At 42.2% G+C, this 20,858-nt stretch overlaps 2 protein-coding genes across 3 annotated transcripts; both read right to left on the bottom strand.

Moving 5' to 3' along the window:
• Nucleotides 1–112: 112 nt before the first annotated feature.
• On the bottom strand, nucleotides 113–1,942 carry mt (metallothionein). Its single transcript, NM_001141338.1, is given in 3 exon segments — nucleotides 113–300; nucleotides 1,548–1,607; nucleotides 1,723–1,942. Coding segments are annotated over 3 exon segments (180 nt in total). The 5' UTR covers nucleotides 1,748–1,942; the 3' UTR covers nucleotides 113–205.
• A 2,463-nt stretch (nucleotides 1,943–4,405) lies between these two features.
• ppp1caa (protein phosphatase 1, catalytic subunit, alpha isozyme a) lies at nucleotides 4,406–16,676 on the bottom strand. Of its 2 annotated transcripts, none has more exons than XM_014203342.2 (8): nucleotides 16,513–16,676; nucleotides 16,152–16,262; nucleotides 7,305–7,436; nucleotides 6,829–7,059; nucleotides 6,631–6,735; nucleotides 6,127–6,350; nucleotides 5,396–5,530; nucleotides 4,406–5,209 (listed from the first exon to the last, which is right to left on the bottom strand). In XM_014203342.2, exons 2-8 carry the CDS (start codon nucleotides 16,204–16,206, stop codon nucleotides 5,093–5,095), a joined length of 999 nt encoding a protein of 332 aa, XP_014058817.1. In that variant the 5' UTR covers nucleotides 16,207–16,262; nucleotides 16,513–16,676; the 3' UTR covers nucleotides 4,406–5,092. The 2 variants fall into 2 exon arrangements, with proteins under 2 accessions (XP_014058817.1, XP_014058818.1); XM_014203343.2 differs by having other exon boundaries at nucleotides 16,152–16,259; nucleotides 16,513–16,661.
• Between the last annotated feature and the right edge of the window lie 4,182 nt (nucleotides 16,677–20,858).

Genomic DNA, 20,858 nt, shown 5'->3' with positions numbered 1-20,858 from the left:
TTTACTTAGCCAGACATGTAACTTTCCAAGGAAATGGTAATATCACACATTCACATTAATGCTCACTAAAAAGCAAGGAGACAGTTTCACATGATTGAAGACATCCAAAATTGGAGTTGCAATTTATTACAATGCTCTTGTGTCATACAACAGGGATAATGTCATGTGCACAGGTAGAGGACATGGAGTCTCATGCGTCAAGCCCTCACTGACAGCAGCTTGTGTCACACGTCTTGCCCTCCTTGCACACACAACCAGAGGCGCACTTGCTGCATCCAGTCGGGCAGCAGGAACAACAACCTGGAGGAATGATAGAAGAGATTAGTACTGATTAATGACCATGACTGGTTTTCTAACAAGACCTGTGGCTGCTATATAACAGGCCTGAAGGCATTTTATCTGGGCTAAAAGTTCAGCTGAATGTTAGACATGCCACTAGTGGCAGCATCCAGAGTTTGACAGTGGATATTCCATTTTAAAACTATTTGGAAATTGCACTAAATGCTTACAATGTAAGGAAAGATACGCAACTTCGTAATTTCAGGTGAAGGATTCCTTTAAAGCAGGGTTTCCAAACTTGGATCTTGGGCCCATGTTTAGATTTTTGCCCAAGCACTACACAGCTGATTCAAATAATCAAAGCTTGATGAGTTGATTATTTGAATCCGCTGTGTAGTGTTTGGGCAAAAATCAAAGCGTGCACCCAAGGGGGGCCCCCAGGACCGAGTTCGGGAACCCATGCTTTAAGAGACACTAGGGTAGTCAATTTCGCTCTTAGGTCTCAATGGTGGGTTGCGCGTTGACACTGGGCGGATTTGATTATGCCGAGCAGCGGGGCACAGCCTATGGCCCTTGATGTGAACGGGCAAAGGCGGTGAGGGAGGAGCCGGTTCGCAAATCGAACAGTCATTAATCTGCACCGCACCGAATTTTCAAACTAGTTTTCATAGGGAAGGCAGATAGTTAGAAATTACTATTGCTCGTTAAGGCAATCGTACTCATTACTTCACGCGCATAATTACGTCACTTTGAGCCGACTTCGCCGTGGGCTTTCTCCGGGCACCTGGCTCACGCCCAGGAGGCAGCCCGGTTCTTAAACGAACGCAATAATCTTTCTCGGTGTAACGCACGCCTAGCCGGGCCCAATTTTTTTCGAATCCTCATTGGTTTGGGATGTTTAGTCTGTCGAAGACGTGGCTACCAATTGTTCACAACTGAACTGTAAAGTAAAAAAACGAGGGGGGGGGGGCGCAATCTGCACCTGTTACAGCCATTTTGACAAATTCACGACATGTACCCATTGATTCTAAGTATTTAACTTAAATGCATAATGCGCTTACTTTAACTGTCGTAGGCCTATTCCATCAACAACAAAAACATGTTTACAAAATATTGGAAGAGAATAAACACTAGCTCCATCCGTTAGCGTCGCTTTGCGTCGACGGATTGCTTTTTATCAAATTGTATAGATCACATATTTAGCAGAAGTTATTGCGGGTGTAACAATTCTTGTTCCGAGCTCAAAACAGATCAACACATGCACTTACTTTTCGTGGCACATCCGCAGTTTGTACACTTGCAGAGTCCACCGCAACTGCAGCGTCCAGCTATAAACAAAACACGTCAACTACTAAAGTAATAAGGGTCACCTTCATTGCAAATCCATCGTACCCGTTCAGGTCAATTCGGAATTTAGAGATCAATTCCATTTGGCGAACTTACTTTTTGAGCAATCACAAGGATCCATTTTCAGTTTGAATTATATCTTAGCCCAAACAATTCAACAAGGCTGACTTGACTCCGTTCCAAGTGGCGCTTTGTCTGCTATTGTTTTGAGATTTGGTTCAGCTGTTTTATATGATCGGAATTAATAGGGCAATGTGCAAAATAGAAACGTGCATTTATGCTCCGCCTATTTCTCCCTATAATACAATTTTACTATAAACGATTTCCAATAGATGAACTGCATACGTTGTTGTACACACTAGATGGCGCCCATTGAAAATGTAATCTCCAACATAAAATATGTATCACAATATGGGTAATTCAACATTGGTGGCCTATTACATTATACACAAACCATGGCTCATTTAAAGTTCCATTATGGAATATTGGCCGTTTCTTGAGACAAAAATGGCCCACTATTATGGACAGTAATATTGTCCAGGAATTACTTCTTTAGACATTAAGGGGGCCAACCTCCCGACACCCATGAGCAAAAGTTTATATTGCACATCATGCATACGAACCATACAACCAACACTCGAGAGAAACGTCCATATTGTATCATCTTTAAGACAAAAACAGACAAAGTACAAATTCACTATTTTTTATTTTCTACCCAGTAACAGAGACAGGATTTGTGATTGGTTGGAAAACAAATTACATAAAAATAAAACATTTTATTTTTATTTAACGTTTTTGATTCATTTATATTTGAGATTTTCTAGCCTGGGGCGCGTTCAGCAGGACTTCACGTTTTGATACGTTCGGATAGAAATAGTCTATGTAGAACAAACGCCTCTAACATGTAGAATACGAACGCATCAGCTCTATTCATGGAATTTCTATCTGCAACGTTCGACAACGTTTGGCAACTGAACGTGGCCTTGTATTGCCCCCAGCGACAGTGCATTAAGGAAAAACGTCCCTGATTGGTTAAAATAAAATAAACGTTTTACATTATCACAATATCTATATTGCCCTAGTCCTTGAAATAAAAGTTCAAAAGAAATACGATTGATATCGATAGTTACAGTAGATTGTTGGTGATGTCATAATGATTTTAGCAAATTAATGATCTGACCAACATTACAAGCAGAATGTTTACCCTGCTATGAACAGCGTAGGATCGGGTGACATTGGAAGTTGTGAAGTATCATTCAGGACAGCAATACTAAGACCTGCAATGATCCCCAAAACAATTTATCTTCAAGTTGAGGCATTGCTCTACCCTACTGCCTAAAGCATGTAAGCAAAGCTTGTTTCCAAAATGCATATTTTCAAAAAATTGCAGATGGTCTACATTACAGCTCTGAATCATTGTCTTAAAGCCTTGTCAGAAAACAAGCCATTGACAATTCCCGACAACTTGAAACTCCTGCCCTGTTATTTTATCAGCAAAAAAGTTATCCAACCCAAAATGTTCTCTAATATTACAGCGCTTTTAAAAACAAGCGTATTACCTTTCCATGTAACATATTGTATATCAAGCATTCAATATCCTTATCTAACAGCAAATAACACTTCCTCTGGTCAATAGATCATAACATGTCATTAAAACCAACACTCCTTGGTCTCACAATATGATCAATTTTCTTTATAAACTACAAAGCCAAAAAACCTTGAGCCATGTGCTCTTTAAAAAACATACTGCCGCCTATACACCATGAATGCACTCAGTACTGTTGGGGGCACATTGAATGTACAGTACTCCTGATCCCAGTCTTCAGTGAGATGACGCAATGGTGAGTGTTGTATGAAATGCACCACCTAGTGGAGAGGAGAGAGCACTAGAAGCAGATATGAGCTAGCTACTAAAATGTGAGAAAGAACCCAGCACAGGAAATGAGCATTAATGCTGTCTGGCAAGTTGTTACACATCTTTAAATATAAAAGAGAAGAGAAAAACATGAGCTGAGTAAGGGGTGAGGGGGGGCAGATGCAAAGTGGGGTGAGAATTGAGGTATGACATTCTTTGACTACTCAGAACCCAGAGGGAAACTGCTGAGCAAAATGGGAGACAGAATATGGGAAGGGGGGGGTGAGAACCAGAGAGATGAACATTGACTGTGTTTAAAGGATAGGAGCAAGGAGAGCACATTTTAAGGAAAGGGGATGATAGAAAATGGCTAAGCAAAAGCCCCCAAAATGCTGTACAGGAAATGGGCATTTCTTGGGAGCCAGCAACTTATGCCAACATCCCACCCTGAACAAACAAAGCTTTCGATACCGTTCAGACAAGAGAAGAGCAAGTGGGAATGACAAAGGGGGTAGAGCAGGGGTGTCAAACTCATTGCATGAAGGGCCGAATGTAACTAGGCAAGTTAGTTCTTTACAATGACGGCCTACCCTGGCCAAACACTAACCCGGAACGACACTGGGCCAATTGTGCGCCGCCCTATGGGACTCCCACTCACGGCTGGTTGTGATACAGCCTGGAATCGAACCAGGGACTGTAGTGACTCCTCTAGCACTGAGATGCAGTGCCTTAAACCTCTGCGCCACTCGGGATCCCTGAAATTCATTATTTAGTGACCTTAATTCATCCACCAAGTACAAGTGTGGAGCAAAAACCCACGGAAACCCTTTGTGGAATGAGTTCGACATGTGGGTTAGAGGAATTTAATATATAAACAAATCACAAAGCAATGGTGAGGTGAACATAGTGAACAGTGTGATGGAATATTTTAAATAAATGGTTCTTTATTAATCATTGGCTTCCAAATAAACTAAAACTCACGGATTGAAACTTTTTTATGCATCTACAAAAGAAAAAGAAAAACAGAAAAACTATTTCACATCCATGATTGCGTTTTCAAATCATTGGTTTTTGGGAGAAAAAAAATAAACGTGTCCACTTCTTGATCTTTGTGAATCCATAAACTAAAAGGGTCCATCTGCACATATCCACCTGTGCTCTCAGTGTGTGGTGTGTGCCGTTGTTACCATCTGACCATGCAGATTGACCCCATTCCATACACACACACACACCTCTCAAACAGGATGTACAAAAGCTTGTGTTGAGCATCAAAACAGTGCAGGGCCCTAACAAACAGTAAAGGCTCCCCCCCCCCCAGGTGTGCATTTACATCACTGAAAGGAAGGACCAATTTCATCTACAAAGTGACAGGAGAACAGAGCAGGGGAAAGGAAGGACATACAAACAGAATACAATAAACCTCTCTTTCAGACACACGCACAGACATACATACACTCAAACAGTTAAAAACAGTATCAGAGAAAAAGAGGACCGAACCCTAGGTACTGTCTGCTTTGTTGCTGTTTGGTGATGAGGGAAAAGGAGGGAGGTAGAGAGAGTGGGGGGGGGAGAGACAGGGGTGCTCAGGGAGGGGGGGGGATCTAGTGGGTGTTATTTCTTGGCCTTTCCGCCTTTGGCGGAATTCCGTGGCGGGGTGACGGGGCGTCCAGATCCCATTCCTCCACCTCCACCATAAGAGTAGAGCTTCTTATCCGCTGGCTTGAGAATCTGAGGAACAGAGAGGCTTTTTTTAGACAGCTATAAATATACATATACTCCTACAGACTGAACACTGCAGCACATAACAGGTAAGACAGGGGACTGGCAGACCTTAAAAATCTAGACTGACAGACAGGAACAGCCAGACTGAAGGAGAGAGAAAAGGGGCAGAGAGAAAAGCAGAGGAGTACACACCTGAAAGGAACACATGAGGGTCTCATCCACACTCATCATGGCACCGGCATTATCAAACTCTCCACAGTAGTTAGGGGCAGAGAACAGAGTAACAAGCTGTCTCTTTGCAAAGAACTCGTAACCGTCTTCTACCACCTGAGGACAGGAATGAAAGAGGTAAGAACGCAATGAAAAATAAACAGGAAAAATACCAGGAGTGGATAACCAACAACTGCAGGGCAATCAGTTCATTTCAAACAGAGGAGTTACCATCTTAAATGAACACAACCTCCATCGCCAGTAAACACACAAAATGACACGCTTTAAAGATGGAATCCGCATCAGGGGAAACAGAGCCACTGTTCACCCCAGCACCTTTGTTGTGAAACGGAGTAGTCGTCTTCGGCAGCATGGACCAAAAAAAAATTGCAGTACATATTCTGCTGTTCTATCGCGCGTGCAATGATGTCAGAGGCGGAAAAAAATAGGGTTTGTTGTTAACAGCAACTTCTTTGTTGTTGTAATATCACAAACAGATGTGGCAGTGTCACCAATTAAGGATTCCAGCTTTTAAAAAGTGCTTCAATATTTATGTAGGTTACATTGACCTTCGATCATCTGATTTCCCTGATTAATAACAAGATCCCTCTATTCTTTCCAAACCTACCATTGGTTTGACAGTGTCCCGCAAAACACTCTTCCGAGCCCCTAACCTCCATCCAAAACTCTAAACCACTGAGCTAAGCCATTACCTGATGTGCCCTGCATATAAGGTCCATGTCGTGTTTGTGCAGAAATTTGGCCACCACGTCTGCCCCGAATGTGAAAGAGACCCCGCGGTCGTTCTCGCCCCAGCCCAGGACATCTTTGTCTGGGTCGGCCCACAGCAGGTCACACAGCAGGCCCTGGTCAGGCACATCTGTGGGTCGCATCACTCTGCGCACCTGCTCCATGGACTGGAGGTCTGGAGAGAGGCCTGGACAGAACATAGCACACAGAAACATTACATCACCATACAAATGAATGATGACTGCCATGATACTGTCTTCTACCACCAAGAACAATAATATCTGAAATCACACCTTGATAACTACCACCTCTTATCAAACATATAGTGTATACACGAGTCATCTTCCACCACAAATACTTAAGGGGAGTGATTAATCCAAACGATCATGGGGCCACCAAGTGCTTATTGATAAGGCCCACAGGGGAGAGACCCACACACTCAGACCATGCAAGCATACACCACCCACCTCCATGGCAGCAGAAGATCTTCTCATCTACAATGGCAGCCACGGGTAAACAGTTGAAGCAGTCTGTGAACGTCTTCCACAGCTTGATGTTATACCGTCTCTTACCTAAAGAGGAGCAGGGGACATTACTAAAAGGCTATTCTCTGTGTGTTCCGGTCTCCTGTTGTTAAGCATGTGTTCCAGCTTCTCGGCACTTACACTCATCATAAAAGCCGTAGATACGGTTAATGGAGGCACACTCGTGGTTGCCGCGCAGCAAGAAGAAGTTCTCTGGGTATTTGACCTTGTAGGCCAGAAGCAGGCAGATGGTCTCCAGGGACTGCTTCCCTCGGTCCACGTAGTCCCCTAGGAACAGGTAGTTGCTCTCTGGGGGGAAGCCTCCATACTCAAACAGCCGCAGCAGGTCGTAGTACTGACCGTGGACGTCACCTGCAGGGGGCAGCACAGAGGTGGCCAGTCAGTCACTACCACACCTTCCCTGACTACATTAGATCTGTGTGTGTATACAGGCCGTTGGACTGAGATAGCAAAGGCAATTAGAGATTAGAATTCTACAGTAAATCAGACAATCAGTCGTGTTGTGAAACCTTGGAGCTTTCACTATCAGTTGCTACACTGACATTAATTACTATGAAACCAATTTCAGCCATCGTAACTTATCCAATATGACTCACCGCAGATCTTGAGTGGTGCCTCAAGCTCGAGCAGGATTGGCTGGCTGAGGAAGATTTCGCGAGACTTGAGGCAAAGGCCACGGATCTCGTTCTCTGTCAGCTGAACGTTCTTGCCTGGCCGAGAGCCCTTAACTGGAGGAGAGAGAAAGACAGAGCAAACAGAGTGAGGACTGACATTGCGCTTATTGGAACAAACATGCTAGGCCAAGACCATGGAAACAACACATACACAAATAGCACAGCACAGCAGAGCAGAGAAACCAATCAATATCACGGGCCCCGCTGACAGTACAACCCTGAGCATACTGCAGAGCCCAGAGCCAAGGTGAATCTGCTCACACAGCACAAGCCAAGAGGATGAACTATTTGATGTGAGAATCTCAAGGTTACAGAGCGTGAAACCTAAATGAAAAGGGGGTTGGGGTCTTTGTTTCTGAGCACTCAAGGCTAGGGGATGATGATGGCAGTGTTGAACTGAGCACTAGCAGAAGGTACAGGCCTGGCTATGTGTCTGAACAAATGTGTGCAGTGTGCACCCAGCCCCAGAAGCACGTATGAACACACCACCTGCCTGTCTGCTGATGTAACCAGGACAGAGAGGCTGCAACGGAAAGAGGCACACGCAGCGAATCTCAATGTACTCAAAGAGGGTGGAGGACAAACAAGGATCAAATACACTGCCCTTCAAATCAAAGTAGGCCTAAATCACAATTAAATAAACATATCATTGATGGCCAACTTCAGAGCTCTCTGGTTACAAGTGCACCGCATGCAGTCTGTTAGCATAGGGTAGCCTGTGAACTGACAGCAAACGTTGCTAGGCCGCCTCTGACCACAGGGCAGAGGTAAGCAGGCTAGTAGTAGCAGGCTGGTAGTAGCAGGATGGTAGTAGCAGGATGGTAGTAGCAGGATGGTAGTAGCAGGCTAGTCTGAGATGTGGTCAGGTCACAAGGGACACATGCACAGTGCTGCGCTGAGCATCTTCCTGAGGCATGCTCCTGGCTGTCCCCTAACTCTGCTCACTGGATCTCAAGAATCTTACATGTTTGTTGGGTATAGTAGCTAGTTATGACATTTACACACATTCTACCAGGAAAAGGAAAACCCACCCTGTGGCTGTGTAAGTGTTTATCAAGCAGAGGTGCAAATCCACAGTGCAACTGATATGATAAGTGTTCAATGATCAACACAGACAAGTGATCAGCTCTACTGGAGCCACAAATTGGTAAAATGTTTAATGTAGTTAACGCACCATTGTAGCTCTGGAGCAGGGAATACTCATAAGTATGTTGGCATGATTTGCAGGGCAGCTTGAGGCTTTTGTGGCACTGCAGGTCAAGTACAGGTTTAACATGATCAGCTGGATGAGGCTCCTACTTCAATCTCAACACTCCTCCCAAACTAAAACCTTCACTGTAGCTGCAAGGGATCACTACAACAGCACATCTATAGTCAAACAAATACAACAGTAGGACTGTATTATTCAGAAATCCTGTTTGCATGACAAGCTCCAGGCAAGGATATAAAGGAGCATGTAGTAAGTGTATTCAAGTGACTAATTTAAAAAAATTATTTCACCTTTATTTAACCAGGTAGGCAAGTTGAGAACAAGTTCTCATTTACAACTGCGACCTGGCCAAGATAAAGCAAAGCAGTGTGACACAGACAACAACACAGAGTTACACATGGGGTAAACAAACAAGCCAATAACACAAACAAGTCAATGATACAGTAGAAAAAAGAAAGTCTATATACAGTGTGTGCAAAAGGCATGAGGTGGTAGGCAATAAATAGGCCATAGGAGCAAATAATTACAATTTAGCAGATTAACACTGGAGTGATAAATGAGCATATGAAGATGTGCAAGTAGAGATACTGGTGTGCAAAAAGAGCAGAAAAGTTAATAAAATAAAAACAGTAAGGGGATGAGGTAGGTAGATAGACCATCTATCTGTACATTGCCCACCCTATGTACAACTGCAGCGATCGGTTAGCTGCTCAGATAGCTGATGTTTAAAGTTGGCGAGGGAAATAAAAGTCTCCAACTTCAGCGACTTTTGCAATTCGTTCCAGTCACTGGCAGCAGAGAACTGGAATGAAAGGCGGCCAAACGAGGTGCTGGCTTTGGGGGTAATCAGTGAGATATACCTGCTGGAACGTGTGCTACGGGTGAGTGTTGTTATCGTGACCAGTGAACTGAGATAAGGTGGAGCTTTACCAAGCATAGTCTTATAGATGACCTGGAGCCAGTGGGTGTGGCGACGAATATGTAGCGAGGGCCAGCCGACTAGAGCATACAGGTCGCAGTGGTGGGTGGTATAAGGTGATTTGCTAACAAAACAGATGGCACTGTGATAGACTGCATCCAGTTTGCTGAGTAGAGTATTGGAAGCTATTTTGTAGATGACGTCGCCGAAGTCGAGGATCGGTAGGATGGTCAGTTTTATGAGGGTAAGTTTGGCGGCATGAGTGAAGGAGGCTTTGTTGCGAAATAGACAGCCGATTCTAGATTTGATTTTGGATTGGAGATGTTTAATATGAGTCTGGAAGGAGAGTTTACAGTCTAGCCAGACACCTAGGTATTTGTAGTGATGTACGGGGGAACTTGTGAAAGAATGCGCATCAGGGTTATTTGTGTCACAGAATCAATTCCACCCCCTTTCCTGCACGTTCTGCTGTCTTCCCTAGGTGCAGGTGAAAAGTCCAATGCCAGTGCTCTATAAACCATCACAGGAGAACTAGGCATCAACAGAAAGCCTAATATTCAACCAGACACTTTTTGTGCTCCATCATGCACCTGGTACTGTAATTGCTGAAGCTAAATGGGGTATCGATACACTTAAAAGAGCAGAACAATAAAATTGCCCGAAACCCTTCAGTGACATTCTGCTTTACAAGCTGGGTGCAGACAGTGTTCTTTACAAAAACACACACCGGGGTTAATTGAACACTTGTCAAAGCTCTGACAGCTCAATCTGAACATTGCTGACCATGCCAAATACCAAACTAGAGAACATGCAGTTATCACACAACACAATGCCACAGATGTCTCAAAAAGAGGGAGCGTGCAATTGGTATACTGACTGCAGGACTGTCCACCAGAGCTGTTGCCAGAGAATGTAATGTTCATTTCTCTACCATAAGCCACCTCCAACGTTGTTTTAGAAAAAGTGTGAGGCCAGTTGGACGTACTGACAACTGCATACCACGTTGTGTAGGCGAGCATTTTGCTGATGTCAATGTTAGGGTATGGGCTGGCATTAGGTACGAACAAACAAACAATTGCATTTTATCGATGGCAATTTGAATGCACAGAGAAACTGTGACTCATTGTCGTGCCATTCATCCGCCGACATCACCTCATGTTTCAGCATGATAATGGACGGCCCCATGTTGCAAGGATCTGTACACAATTCCTGGAAGCTGAAAATGTCCCAGTTCTTCCACGACCTGCATACTCACCAGACAACTCACCCATCAAGCATGTTTGGGATGCTCTAGATCGACGTGTACGACAGCGTGTTCCAGTTCCCGCTAATATACAGCAACTTCACACAGCCATTGAAGAGGAGTGGAACAACATTCGGCTTGGGGATTCGAACCAGCAACTTTTCAGTTACTGGCCCAATTCTCTAACCACTAAGCTACCTGCCGCCCAACTATGCAAAGGAGATGTGTCACAAGATACTGACTGGTTTCCTGATCCATGCCCCTGCCTTTTTTGTAAGGTATTTGTGACCAACAGATGCATGTGTATTCCTAGTCATGTGAAATCCATAGATTAGGGCCTAATGAATTTATTTCAATTGACCGATTTCCTTATTTGAACTGTAAGTCAGTAAAATCTTAGAAATTGTTACATGTTGCATTTATATTTTTGTTCAGTGTTGTGCTTTCACAAAAATATATTCTGCCCTAATAAAATCACAGGCAGTGGGAGAGGGGCACACACATTTGTTCTGAAAATGGAGGATGGAAACGGACGAGGACTTCCAGGTAGGACCTCAGCAATAGATCTAAATGAGCAGTGTCATGTTTGGGCAGCAACACAGGCCTTGGCCCTAAAGAGTGAAATGTGGGTATAAATAGGGTAGTGCTGCTTGTCACTTTAAACCTGGATTAGGGTCGGCTAAGCCATGACAGAGCTTACTCTAAAGTTAGCCACATGGCCAATGGCAACAGTGAGCTTAGAGAAGGGGCGTGGGGGATGGGGAGGGGGTCAGACAAAGGGCTTTCCGCTTTACTGGTCACGGGATAGAAAATAAAAAGTTGGACAAGCACAATAGGAAAGCCGTTGGGAATCAACAGTTGGCTGGCTTCAGATTCCCCACCTGATATGGACATCCTCTTAGATGGTGACAGGAGGTGGTAGTAGCGGCCTGGACTGATCGTTCAGATGTACAGGTCAGGAGGCTGATGGTCAATCCCATTGAAACTAGTCACAACGTTACCACATTTAACTGGTTTGCAAACATTGTCACCGGGCTGGCCCATGTGTTAAGGTGTTACATGGTGCAGCTAAAGGTCGATGGTGGTCAGTGCATTCTCTGACAAACGAGTGATTAAGCAACCAGAAGGCAGTTACCTTGGCCTGTCTCTACATCATAGAAATACAGCAGGATTGGATGGACAAAAAGCCACAGGTGATGGTTTATGGACTGGCCAAGACTTCAAAACTAATTCAGAAAATGCCATACATGATGTGTTAGGTTAATTATGACAACTCTCACGACAGAGGCAAACACTCTGCCTTGTAATGAGTTGCCACACCGCAAGAGAAAAAAAAAGGTTTGCTATATATACTGCCAGTACAGCTGTTTTTCTTCTTTTTCTGAACTTGTCAGACAACCTTATCATGAACAGAGTAGAACACGGTTTCCACAACACTTCCTGCCATCAAGAGCCACAGTCAAAGTCAGAAGGGGCTAGGGCTGAGCGATATATCTAATTAATTTGAATGTGCATTTTAGCGCGAAATTCCAAACACATGCATCTCAAGAATAAAGCTGTCCCGTTTTTATGAGCATTTGTGTCTGCTTGTCTTTTTACTCCAGTGCTGTGTGCACCTTCCCATTCACACACACCAAGCCCCTCCCCCTGCCACTCACAACAACAAAGTTGTTAGACTACTTCTTTCTCTATGACAACAAGCAGTTTAAACTGGCCATTTGCATTTGAGGTTTGGTACAACAGAATCACTCATATGGACACCGAAACACATTCGAGACATTTTACTGTAGTAGAAAAGTGAACCTTCCCAATGACACCCTTTATGTCTCAAATCCCAAAATTTAGCACAGAGCAGACCCTGTCTAATCTACTAGCTGTCTAGCCTGTTTTATAAATGTGCAATGAGCATAAAAACTAACAACTAAAACATTATGAAATTTCTATTTGATCAATTAAGTAGCAAATAAGCCATTCCATGGTTTGTTAACCAAATTCAACACCCATTTAAAAATATATATACATATTTCACCTTTACTTAACCAGGTAAGCTAGTTGAGTTAAGTTCTCATTTACAACTGCGACCTGGCCAAGATAAAGCATTGACCTCCATATAAAAACACCATCTGCTGGAGAAGACAGATTTTGGGCCCAGCTATCCCTCTCGCTTCACCTCTTCCTCTCTGGTGTGACTCACAAATTTCAGTTAATTACTATAGCTCCTGCCTTGGGCCAATCAGTGACATCGTTCACCCAAGTTTCATCAAACTCGGGCCAGCGCTGTCGGAGATGGCGTTCTTACTAACGTACGAACAGAGACCGATCCACAGTCCCCTACCTGATTTCATTGTGGAAGAACGACAAAGTGGACAGGCTAGTATGTTGTTCAAACAGTTGGAGACAGACAACATGGTGGAGCCAAAGATTTTTTATAACTAACCCAAGATAGAGCACAGCCTGGCGTTTCCAACGGGAACAAATGAGTCATAGTGGGGAGAACAAGCAAGGAGTGGGCAGAGCCAAGCAAGAGCAAGAGAGGTCCTATTGGCGCGTTCTAGCATATTTCCGTTAAGGAACACCTACTCTGAAGTGTGTGTGTGTGCAACAACTCAATTTGCCCTTGCACTCCTCCTAAACAACATTTTAATTGTTTGACTTTGACAAAGGGTAAAATCTCCAAAACTTAGTCCACTCTTCATAACGGATTCTAGCTTTGAGAACAGAAAACTGTTGAGGTCAAATGTTTCATCGAGGAGAAAATGATCACGATGTCGGCAAAAATCCATCTCGTTCCATCTTGGCTCACTGCCGGCCACTGGGCTCTCTCTCATCACCATATTAGGTAGTGAGTGGAAGTGTCAATCGGATGCTTCACACTTATACATCCGATGAAATGTCTGGATTATTGTTCTATCTGTGGTGGAGCCCTACAACATGATGCACCGCTATTACCATGATGTAGAGGAGCAATAACACAGAGAAAACAGACATGTGAAAATGTCTAGGTTAACTGCAGTACCATTACATTCAATAATTGTCAAAACATAAATAAGCGATAGCCTATAAATTGATACAGTAATAATCTGTATACATCTAGATCAATAGATTTCAAAAAGGGAAGAACAAAACAGCAGATTCAGGGGTTTGAACACCTGATGTGACTTTTAAACCAGTTAGACCAGACTTGGAGAGAGACATTTAAAAAAAAAAAAATCTAACTAGACAAGTTCCAAGAGCAGCAGAATGCCCCACTTCCTGTTTTCTGAACTGTTCCCAGGCCAGCAGAAGCTCATGTCTGGCTCAGCCACTGTGCTCATTACAGCGGAAGGCCCCTGCAGATTTAGTAGCTGGAGGGGTTTATGTTGGTCTGACAGCCTCAGGTCTCCCATTACACAACATTTATCATACAGATCATAAGTTTGCTTCTGCCCCCCCATGTACACACACAGTCCCCAAGGCTCATATCTGTTACTATAGAAGCCATCATAAATCTAAGGAGTGGCCAGGACTGAGGGTAGGCAAACCTGTGTGGTATAGACAACTTCTCCCATGCACCAAACACTAACGCCTACATATTATTCAACAGTCATTAACCTCCACAATACTCCAAGAGTGGTGTGGTGGTCACAAACAGAAACACGGATAGCGGAATCGTTTTAATCCATCAATACGTCCATAAGCTGCCCATAACAAAAGACGTGTTCAGAGTAAAAACCCAAGAGAAAGAAAGACATTAGGACTGCTACTTGCAAACAACACTGTCCCTCACATTCCCCAAGTCTGCCCATATTTCTACTATTCATGCTTCGGTAGCCGATGTGAAATACCTAGTGGTGCGGGCTAGTAGTGTTCAATTACTACTAGTGCTGGCTCAGAGCTTGAAGTAGTTGTTTCCCTAGCACTTGAAGGGACACTGCTTTTGTGGAGCTATAGGTAATGATGCTTCTTGGGTGAAAGTTGGCGGTGTTCAGAGGGTCCTTGGTTCAAGTCCAGGTTGGGGCAAGGAGAGTGACGGAAGCAACACTCCATTACATTACAAATCTACTGCAATCGCAGAGAATGTAATGTGCCATAATGTTTCCACCTCTAGTGTTTACAGTGTGCACAACTTTCAGCCCTGCTATAAGCTACTTGGCCAATGAAAAACAAACCCAAATCTGGATATTCCCTTTACTTTATAATGTAGTAAAGGCCATTGGCCTTCTTTAGACAGACAGAGTCTAAAACCAGGGCACTGATGTTTCCTGTCCATGGAATTTGGAGTATCACAGTAGTACGTTATCATGGTGGAAACAGTTGCACCGAATGAAAGCCAGTGTGACCCATTGGTGCCCTTCACTCTGTGTAACCAACCACTAATGATATGGCTAAACCTACTGTAGCTTGCATTTAAACAATAAAAGCAAGTTATTACTTCAGCAAGTACGCTTTCAGCACATGATAATTGCATCCGCAGCCCTGAAAAACATGCTTAAGTATGCTTCTCCCTCATCCAGGCATGAATTGCAATGGGCCTGCTCCGACATAGAGCATCCTCCATTCAGGCTGCAAATGCATCACTTTCCTCCTTAACTAGCTTTAATGGGCATTAAAAAAACTGAAAATATGCATACTTTATGAAACAATTTGTCTTTAAGGACAATTTAGGATATGGCACATTCTTGGTTGAACATGGTGTGCGACATATTAGATTGTCCAAAAATATAAACAATTGTGGTGGTAAATTGTGCTTCAAAAATAAAGTATGCATATTTCCCTTGAATGGAGGATGTTTTATGTACAAGCCGATCCATAGGGGGACACTAGTGTATTACCGGGAATGCACATCCAACCTAGACGATGGGCGCAAGATCTGTACTATCTTCTGCCTAGGCTACAGTATAACCGGTGTGTGTTAGACATAGCTAGCTAAATACTGGCAAACAAAACCTCCTAACCGAGGTTAGTGGCTAGCTTCGCATTCATTTTTATAACAGCATACACCAGACAGAACACGGAACATATTTAACGTTAAAGTAACTAGCTAGAGTTAGTTAGCTAACACAGCACCATCGTAAAATAGTCGTGTTTGTCATCTTAATAATGATTTGCCATTAATACTAATATTACAACAAAATGGGCACTTCAGGCCGAGTGATAAAGATTGAAGCAGCAAGCCAGCCATCTCTCATTTGCCCTACTAGTTCGTAGACCTAGGTAACGTTATCTCGCACTCTAACCAGGACCCATCGTTTTCAAAGAGAACAGCTAACTTGACGTTAAGCCTACTAACTACGCTAACATACACCAGACATCATTAGAATTCCGACGCTTCTTTGAAAATACAAAAATCCAAATAACAACTGATTCGTAATTAATCAAATTAAGTGGCTTGATTCCTAGTTAAGTGCAAATCCTCACCTTCCAGAAGACGCTGTATTATGGAGTCGATGTTTAATTTGTCCGGCTCCGCCATTTTACTTATTTTTTTGTCGTGGTTCAGGCAGTCAAGACCTTCGTTTCGTGTTGCTTCTTCGATGAGACAAAAAAACAAGTACCGATCAAGTTAAACAAACAACTGGGCAGCTTATATTTTGTTATGTCAAATTGAGGGGGGGGAAAAAAATGTAATTTGGCTTTACTTTCCCTTCCGTGTTGTAGCTAGCTAGTTAGTTCAAGCTAGCTAGCCGATGTTAGTTAGCTAACAAACCAAGCTACCCGCTTTAGTTATAGCTAGCCAATAATGAATGATGCAAATATGAAATGTTAACATATAATCAACCTTTGATGTGACAATAGTCTTCCCGTGTAGAAGACAGGGCCCTTTCAGGTCTGTTTTGTGTCTTTTTGTCTTCGTATTTCAGAGTCCCCCTTTCTCTTCCCCCACTGAACTTAAAAAGGGCCGTGTTGTTCAGGGGAAGCGAGAAGAGAGGGGGTTGATACTAAGGCGAGCTTTAGATTTACTCAATGATGATTGGGTCACTGCTTGATTTTGAACCCATGTTGTCGTTTGCCATTGGATACCTTGTACATCCGTCACACACTGGTGCCCCACCTCCAGCTGTTTTACTGATGACATCAACGGTCGTCACTAGTTACCACTACTGAGGTATAAAGGACTACCACAGCCACAAAGTCAGAAACTCTGCCTATTTCTACAATGTATCTTCTTAAAATGTGATTTTAGACCTAGCCTTTACCATAACCACACTGCTAACCGTATACCCAACCCTAACCTTAAATTAAGACCGAAAAGCATGTTTTCAATGATTTTTACGATATAGCCAATTTCGACTTTGTGACTGTGCTATCTAGTGGAAACCGACGTCAATGGGGTTGGTACAGGCAAGGACTGCCACGGTGTGTCAGAAGTTAAAAGTGTAAGGCATATTTTGCATTAGTGTAGAGTCCAGGGTTTCCCAAACTCGGTCCTGGTTTTTGCCCTATCACTACACAGATTATTCAAATAATGTAGTAGGTTAGTGTGTCGTGTGTAGTGTATAACTTTGTGGGAAGGTAATATGTGGATGTTATGCAACCCTAACCCATCTCTTTCCCGACATTCCTCATTCCTTCCCATTATCTCCACAAATTCACGTTCCTCCATTACAGGTCAATATTACACAATCCTCCTCCTTAGTCGTTCTTTACCAGCTTTCCAAATCCATCCCTCACCTCACTGTGTTTCTATTCGTCAGACAGTTTCGACAGAGGTATGGGCTAAACTTTTCCTTGGGGGTGTGGGGTATGGGGTGGGACATTGTGAGTTCTGTGCCTTATGATACAGGTAGGGGTAGGGGAGGGGGGGGACTTCGACTGAATTCACAGTGAATCATAGGCTACATGTTTACTATGAATCAGAGCCTAAATGTGTGAACTCCAAATGATTCATGGTTTCATGATGGTATTGAGAGACCTCTGCTGTTATTGTTGTTCATGTCTTCAATCTATACAACCAAAAATAAACAATTTATCTTTCACTCACATATCCTTTGTTTTCATTTTTTCATGTAGTACTAGTGGGTAACACTTTATAGTCGATCTGTAGATGCTCTTCAGACTATCCGTAACATTTCAACTATCTACTAAGCCTAGCCCTAACCCCAAACTGAATCCTTATCCTAACCCTAAACTTAATAACCCTAGCCCAAGCCCTAACCCTTACCCTAACTCTTATTCTAACCCTAACCGTAACCTTAGCAAGCAGTTTCTTATCAACAGATAGTTTGTTGTCAGTATGACCATCTGTAGAGCGTCTACAGATGGACTATCCAGACTATCCAAATAAAGTATGACAGGGTAGTGAACCTCATTTTGCAGTAGCTTGGTGGTAGTTGAACTAAATTTGAATCTAGGTAGTGTTTTCAGCATTGAATTATTTTTTTGAGATGTAGCAGTGTAGCTAACTACTGGAAGTACACATTACTTTTTTGCACAAATATAATATGGGTGAAGTGGGCAATCATTTCCTTTCTTTTTCAGCATCAGGCCATAATTCTCACTTGAAACAGTTTTTATGTTTTATTGTTTTATTTATTCATTTATTTGGATCCCATTAGCTCTTGCAGAAGCAGCAGCTATTCTTCCTGGGGTCCACACAAAAACATAAAACACGACAAGTAACAAAACACTGATAAACTGACAGACAAGAACAGTCACACAAATTTAAAATACAATGAAATACAAACAATACAATTAAAGAATAATGTGTGTGTTAGATTGTGTTAATGTGTGCGTGTGTTTGTGTGAGTGTCATTTCACAGTCCCTATCGTGTCATTAGATGTTGTTTTATAAATTAGCTTTTTACTTTAGTAATAGGTTCTATTGGATAAATAACTCTCCAACCATGTGATGGCAGATGATGTAAAGCCATAGCAAGAGAGTTTCTTCAATAACAATTTATGATCAATAACATCAAAGGCTGCACTGAAATCTAACAATACTGCTCCAGCTATCATCTTATTATCCATTTCTTTTAACCAATCAACAGTCATTTGAGTCAGTGCAAGTTGAGTGCCTTCTCTATATGCATGCTGAATGTCAGTCGTTAACTTGTTCTCTGAAGAATAGCATTGTTTTTGGTCAAACACATTTCTCTCCAGTCTACTAAGAACAGGCAGCAAACTGATTGGGCAGCTGTTAGAGCCAGCAAAGGGTGCTTTACTATTTGTAGTCAGTGAAATTACTTTAGCTTCCTTCCACACCTGTGGACACACACAATCCTTAAGGCTTTGGTTAAATATATAGCAAATAGGCGTGGCAATACAGTCTGCTACCATTTTCAATATTTTCCCATCAAGGTTGTCTATACCTGGTGGTTGATCATTATTGATGGAAAACAACAGTTTTTCCAACTCTCCCACACTAACATGACCAAATTCAAAACAGCAATCCTTCTCTTTTATTATTAGATATTTTATAGATAAATATGATTGGTTCACTGTTCAGTGTTGTCATTTCACTTCTAGGTTTGACCATTTTACTAGTGAAGTAGTCATTGAAATGATTGGCCATATAGAAAGGTTTTGTTATAAATTACCTATCAACTTCAATGAACGATGGAGATGAATTGGGTTTTCTGCCCATGATATCATTTAAGGTACTCCAAGGTCTTTTTCCATTGTGTTTTATGTCATTTATCTTGGTTAGGTATTATAATTTCTTCTTCTTTTTGTTAAGTTTAGTCACAAATCTTTTCAATTTACAGTGTCAACCAGTCAGTTGAGCAGCCTGACTTGTTTGCCACCTCTCAATTGGCTACATACATACATACATACATTGGCATAGCCTTCCCTGTAGCTCAGTTGATAGAGCATGGTGTTTGCAATGCCAGGGTTGTGGGTTCGATTCCCACGGGGGGCCAGCACAGAAAAAAAAAATGTATGAAATGTATGCATTCACTACTGTAAGTTGCTCTGGATAAGAGTGTCTGCTAAATGACTAAAAAATGTAAAAAAATAAATAAAATACATTTAAAAAATATATATATGACTAACTTTACAAATACTGCATTTGGATTCACTTCCTCATACACATCGAACATACATATTTCAACAAAAGATTGCTGATAATTTTTTTGTATGATCTCTTACAAATTCCTTTAAGTCCAACCTTTGGCACTTTGGCTTTCCTTATTATTGTCACAGGGACCACGTTTACATTCACACCAATATCCCGTTATTATTCGGGATACTCAAGTATTTTGTTTTTAAACATCATACACCGTTAACAATAACCTGAAAAGGCTTGTTTCCCGGTTATAAGAAACCCGGGGTAGATACCTGGGATATGCTGATCTAAAACGGGATACTGTGACATGTTAACATTTTATCCCATTTATTGTTGTTTTTGCGGTTTGGGCAGGTTCAGTTTTGCATATCATGGGTGTTGTGTGATGCATTATGTTTTCATCTGATTATTAAACAAATCACTTCAAAAAGTAGGCTACCTGTGCAATTTTATCCACCCTAATAATTTAGCCTACTATAATCAAGTTACTGTAAGTTTCTGCTTATAATTTCCAACATTTGGTAGGCCATATTCAGCGGCGACCTGTCATTCAAGGCAGTTTTGAGCTCCACATTTTTTGCAAAATATAAGTAAATAAAAAGGCTTGCCTGTTTTGTATGTTATTTTGGCATTAATACGTGTCAGTTTGCAAACAATAAAAAAATATACATATATCATTGAGTGTAAATGTAAATTGAGTTAATAAAGCCGCATACAAACAAGGTCTCTTTTTAATATATATATTTTTTTTAAAGCAAGCTCCAAAATTCAGGTGTTTCAGCCTAGCTCAGTGCTTTCTGTTGTGGTGGGGCAAGCCAGCAGAAAATACGGAGCGTTGCACCGTGATTGGCTCAGTGTTCTGTCATTCATGGGGACACAACGTCATTGCCAAGGCTAAGGGCAGAGCTCTAAAATTCTAGCTCCTTGAGTGCTGCCATAGAGTTACATTAAAAGTGTCCATCCAAGAAGGCTCAAGGTCATTGGCCACAGATAAAATTACGTCAAATCACGTTGTATCTACAGTAGCTTTGATTGGACTGATCATGTCAACATCATACATTCAAAATCTTAGCTAGCAGTCATCATCATGAATCAAGTCACCAATCTACTGGCAAATC

The sequence above is a fragment of the Salmo salar genome, chromosome ssa06, assembly GCF_905237065.1.
Source record: "Salmo salar chromosome ssa06, Ssal_v3.1, whole genome shotgun sequence".
NCBI classification, from domain to species: Eukaryota; Metazoa; Chordata; class Actinopteri; order Salmoniformes; family Salmonidae; genus Salmo; species Salmo salar.
Note: the sequence above shows the minus strand (reverse complement) of the source record. Positions and strands in the feature narration are given on the sequence as shown.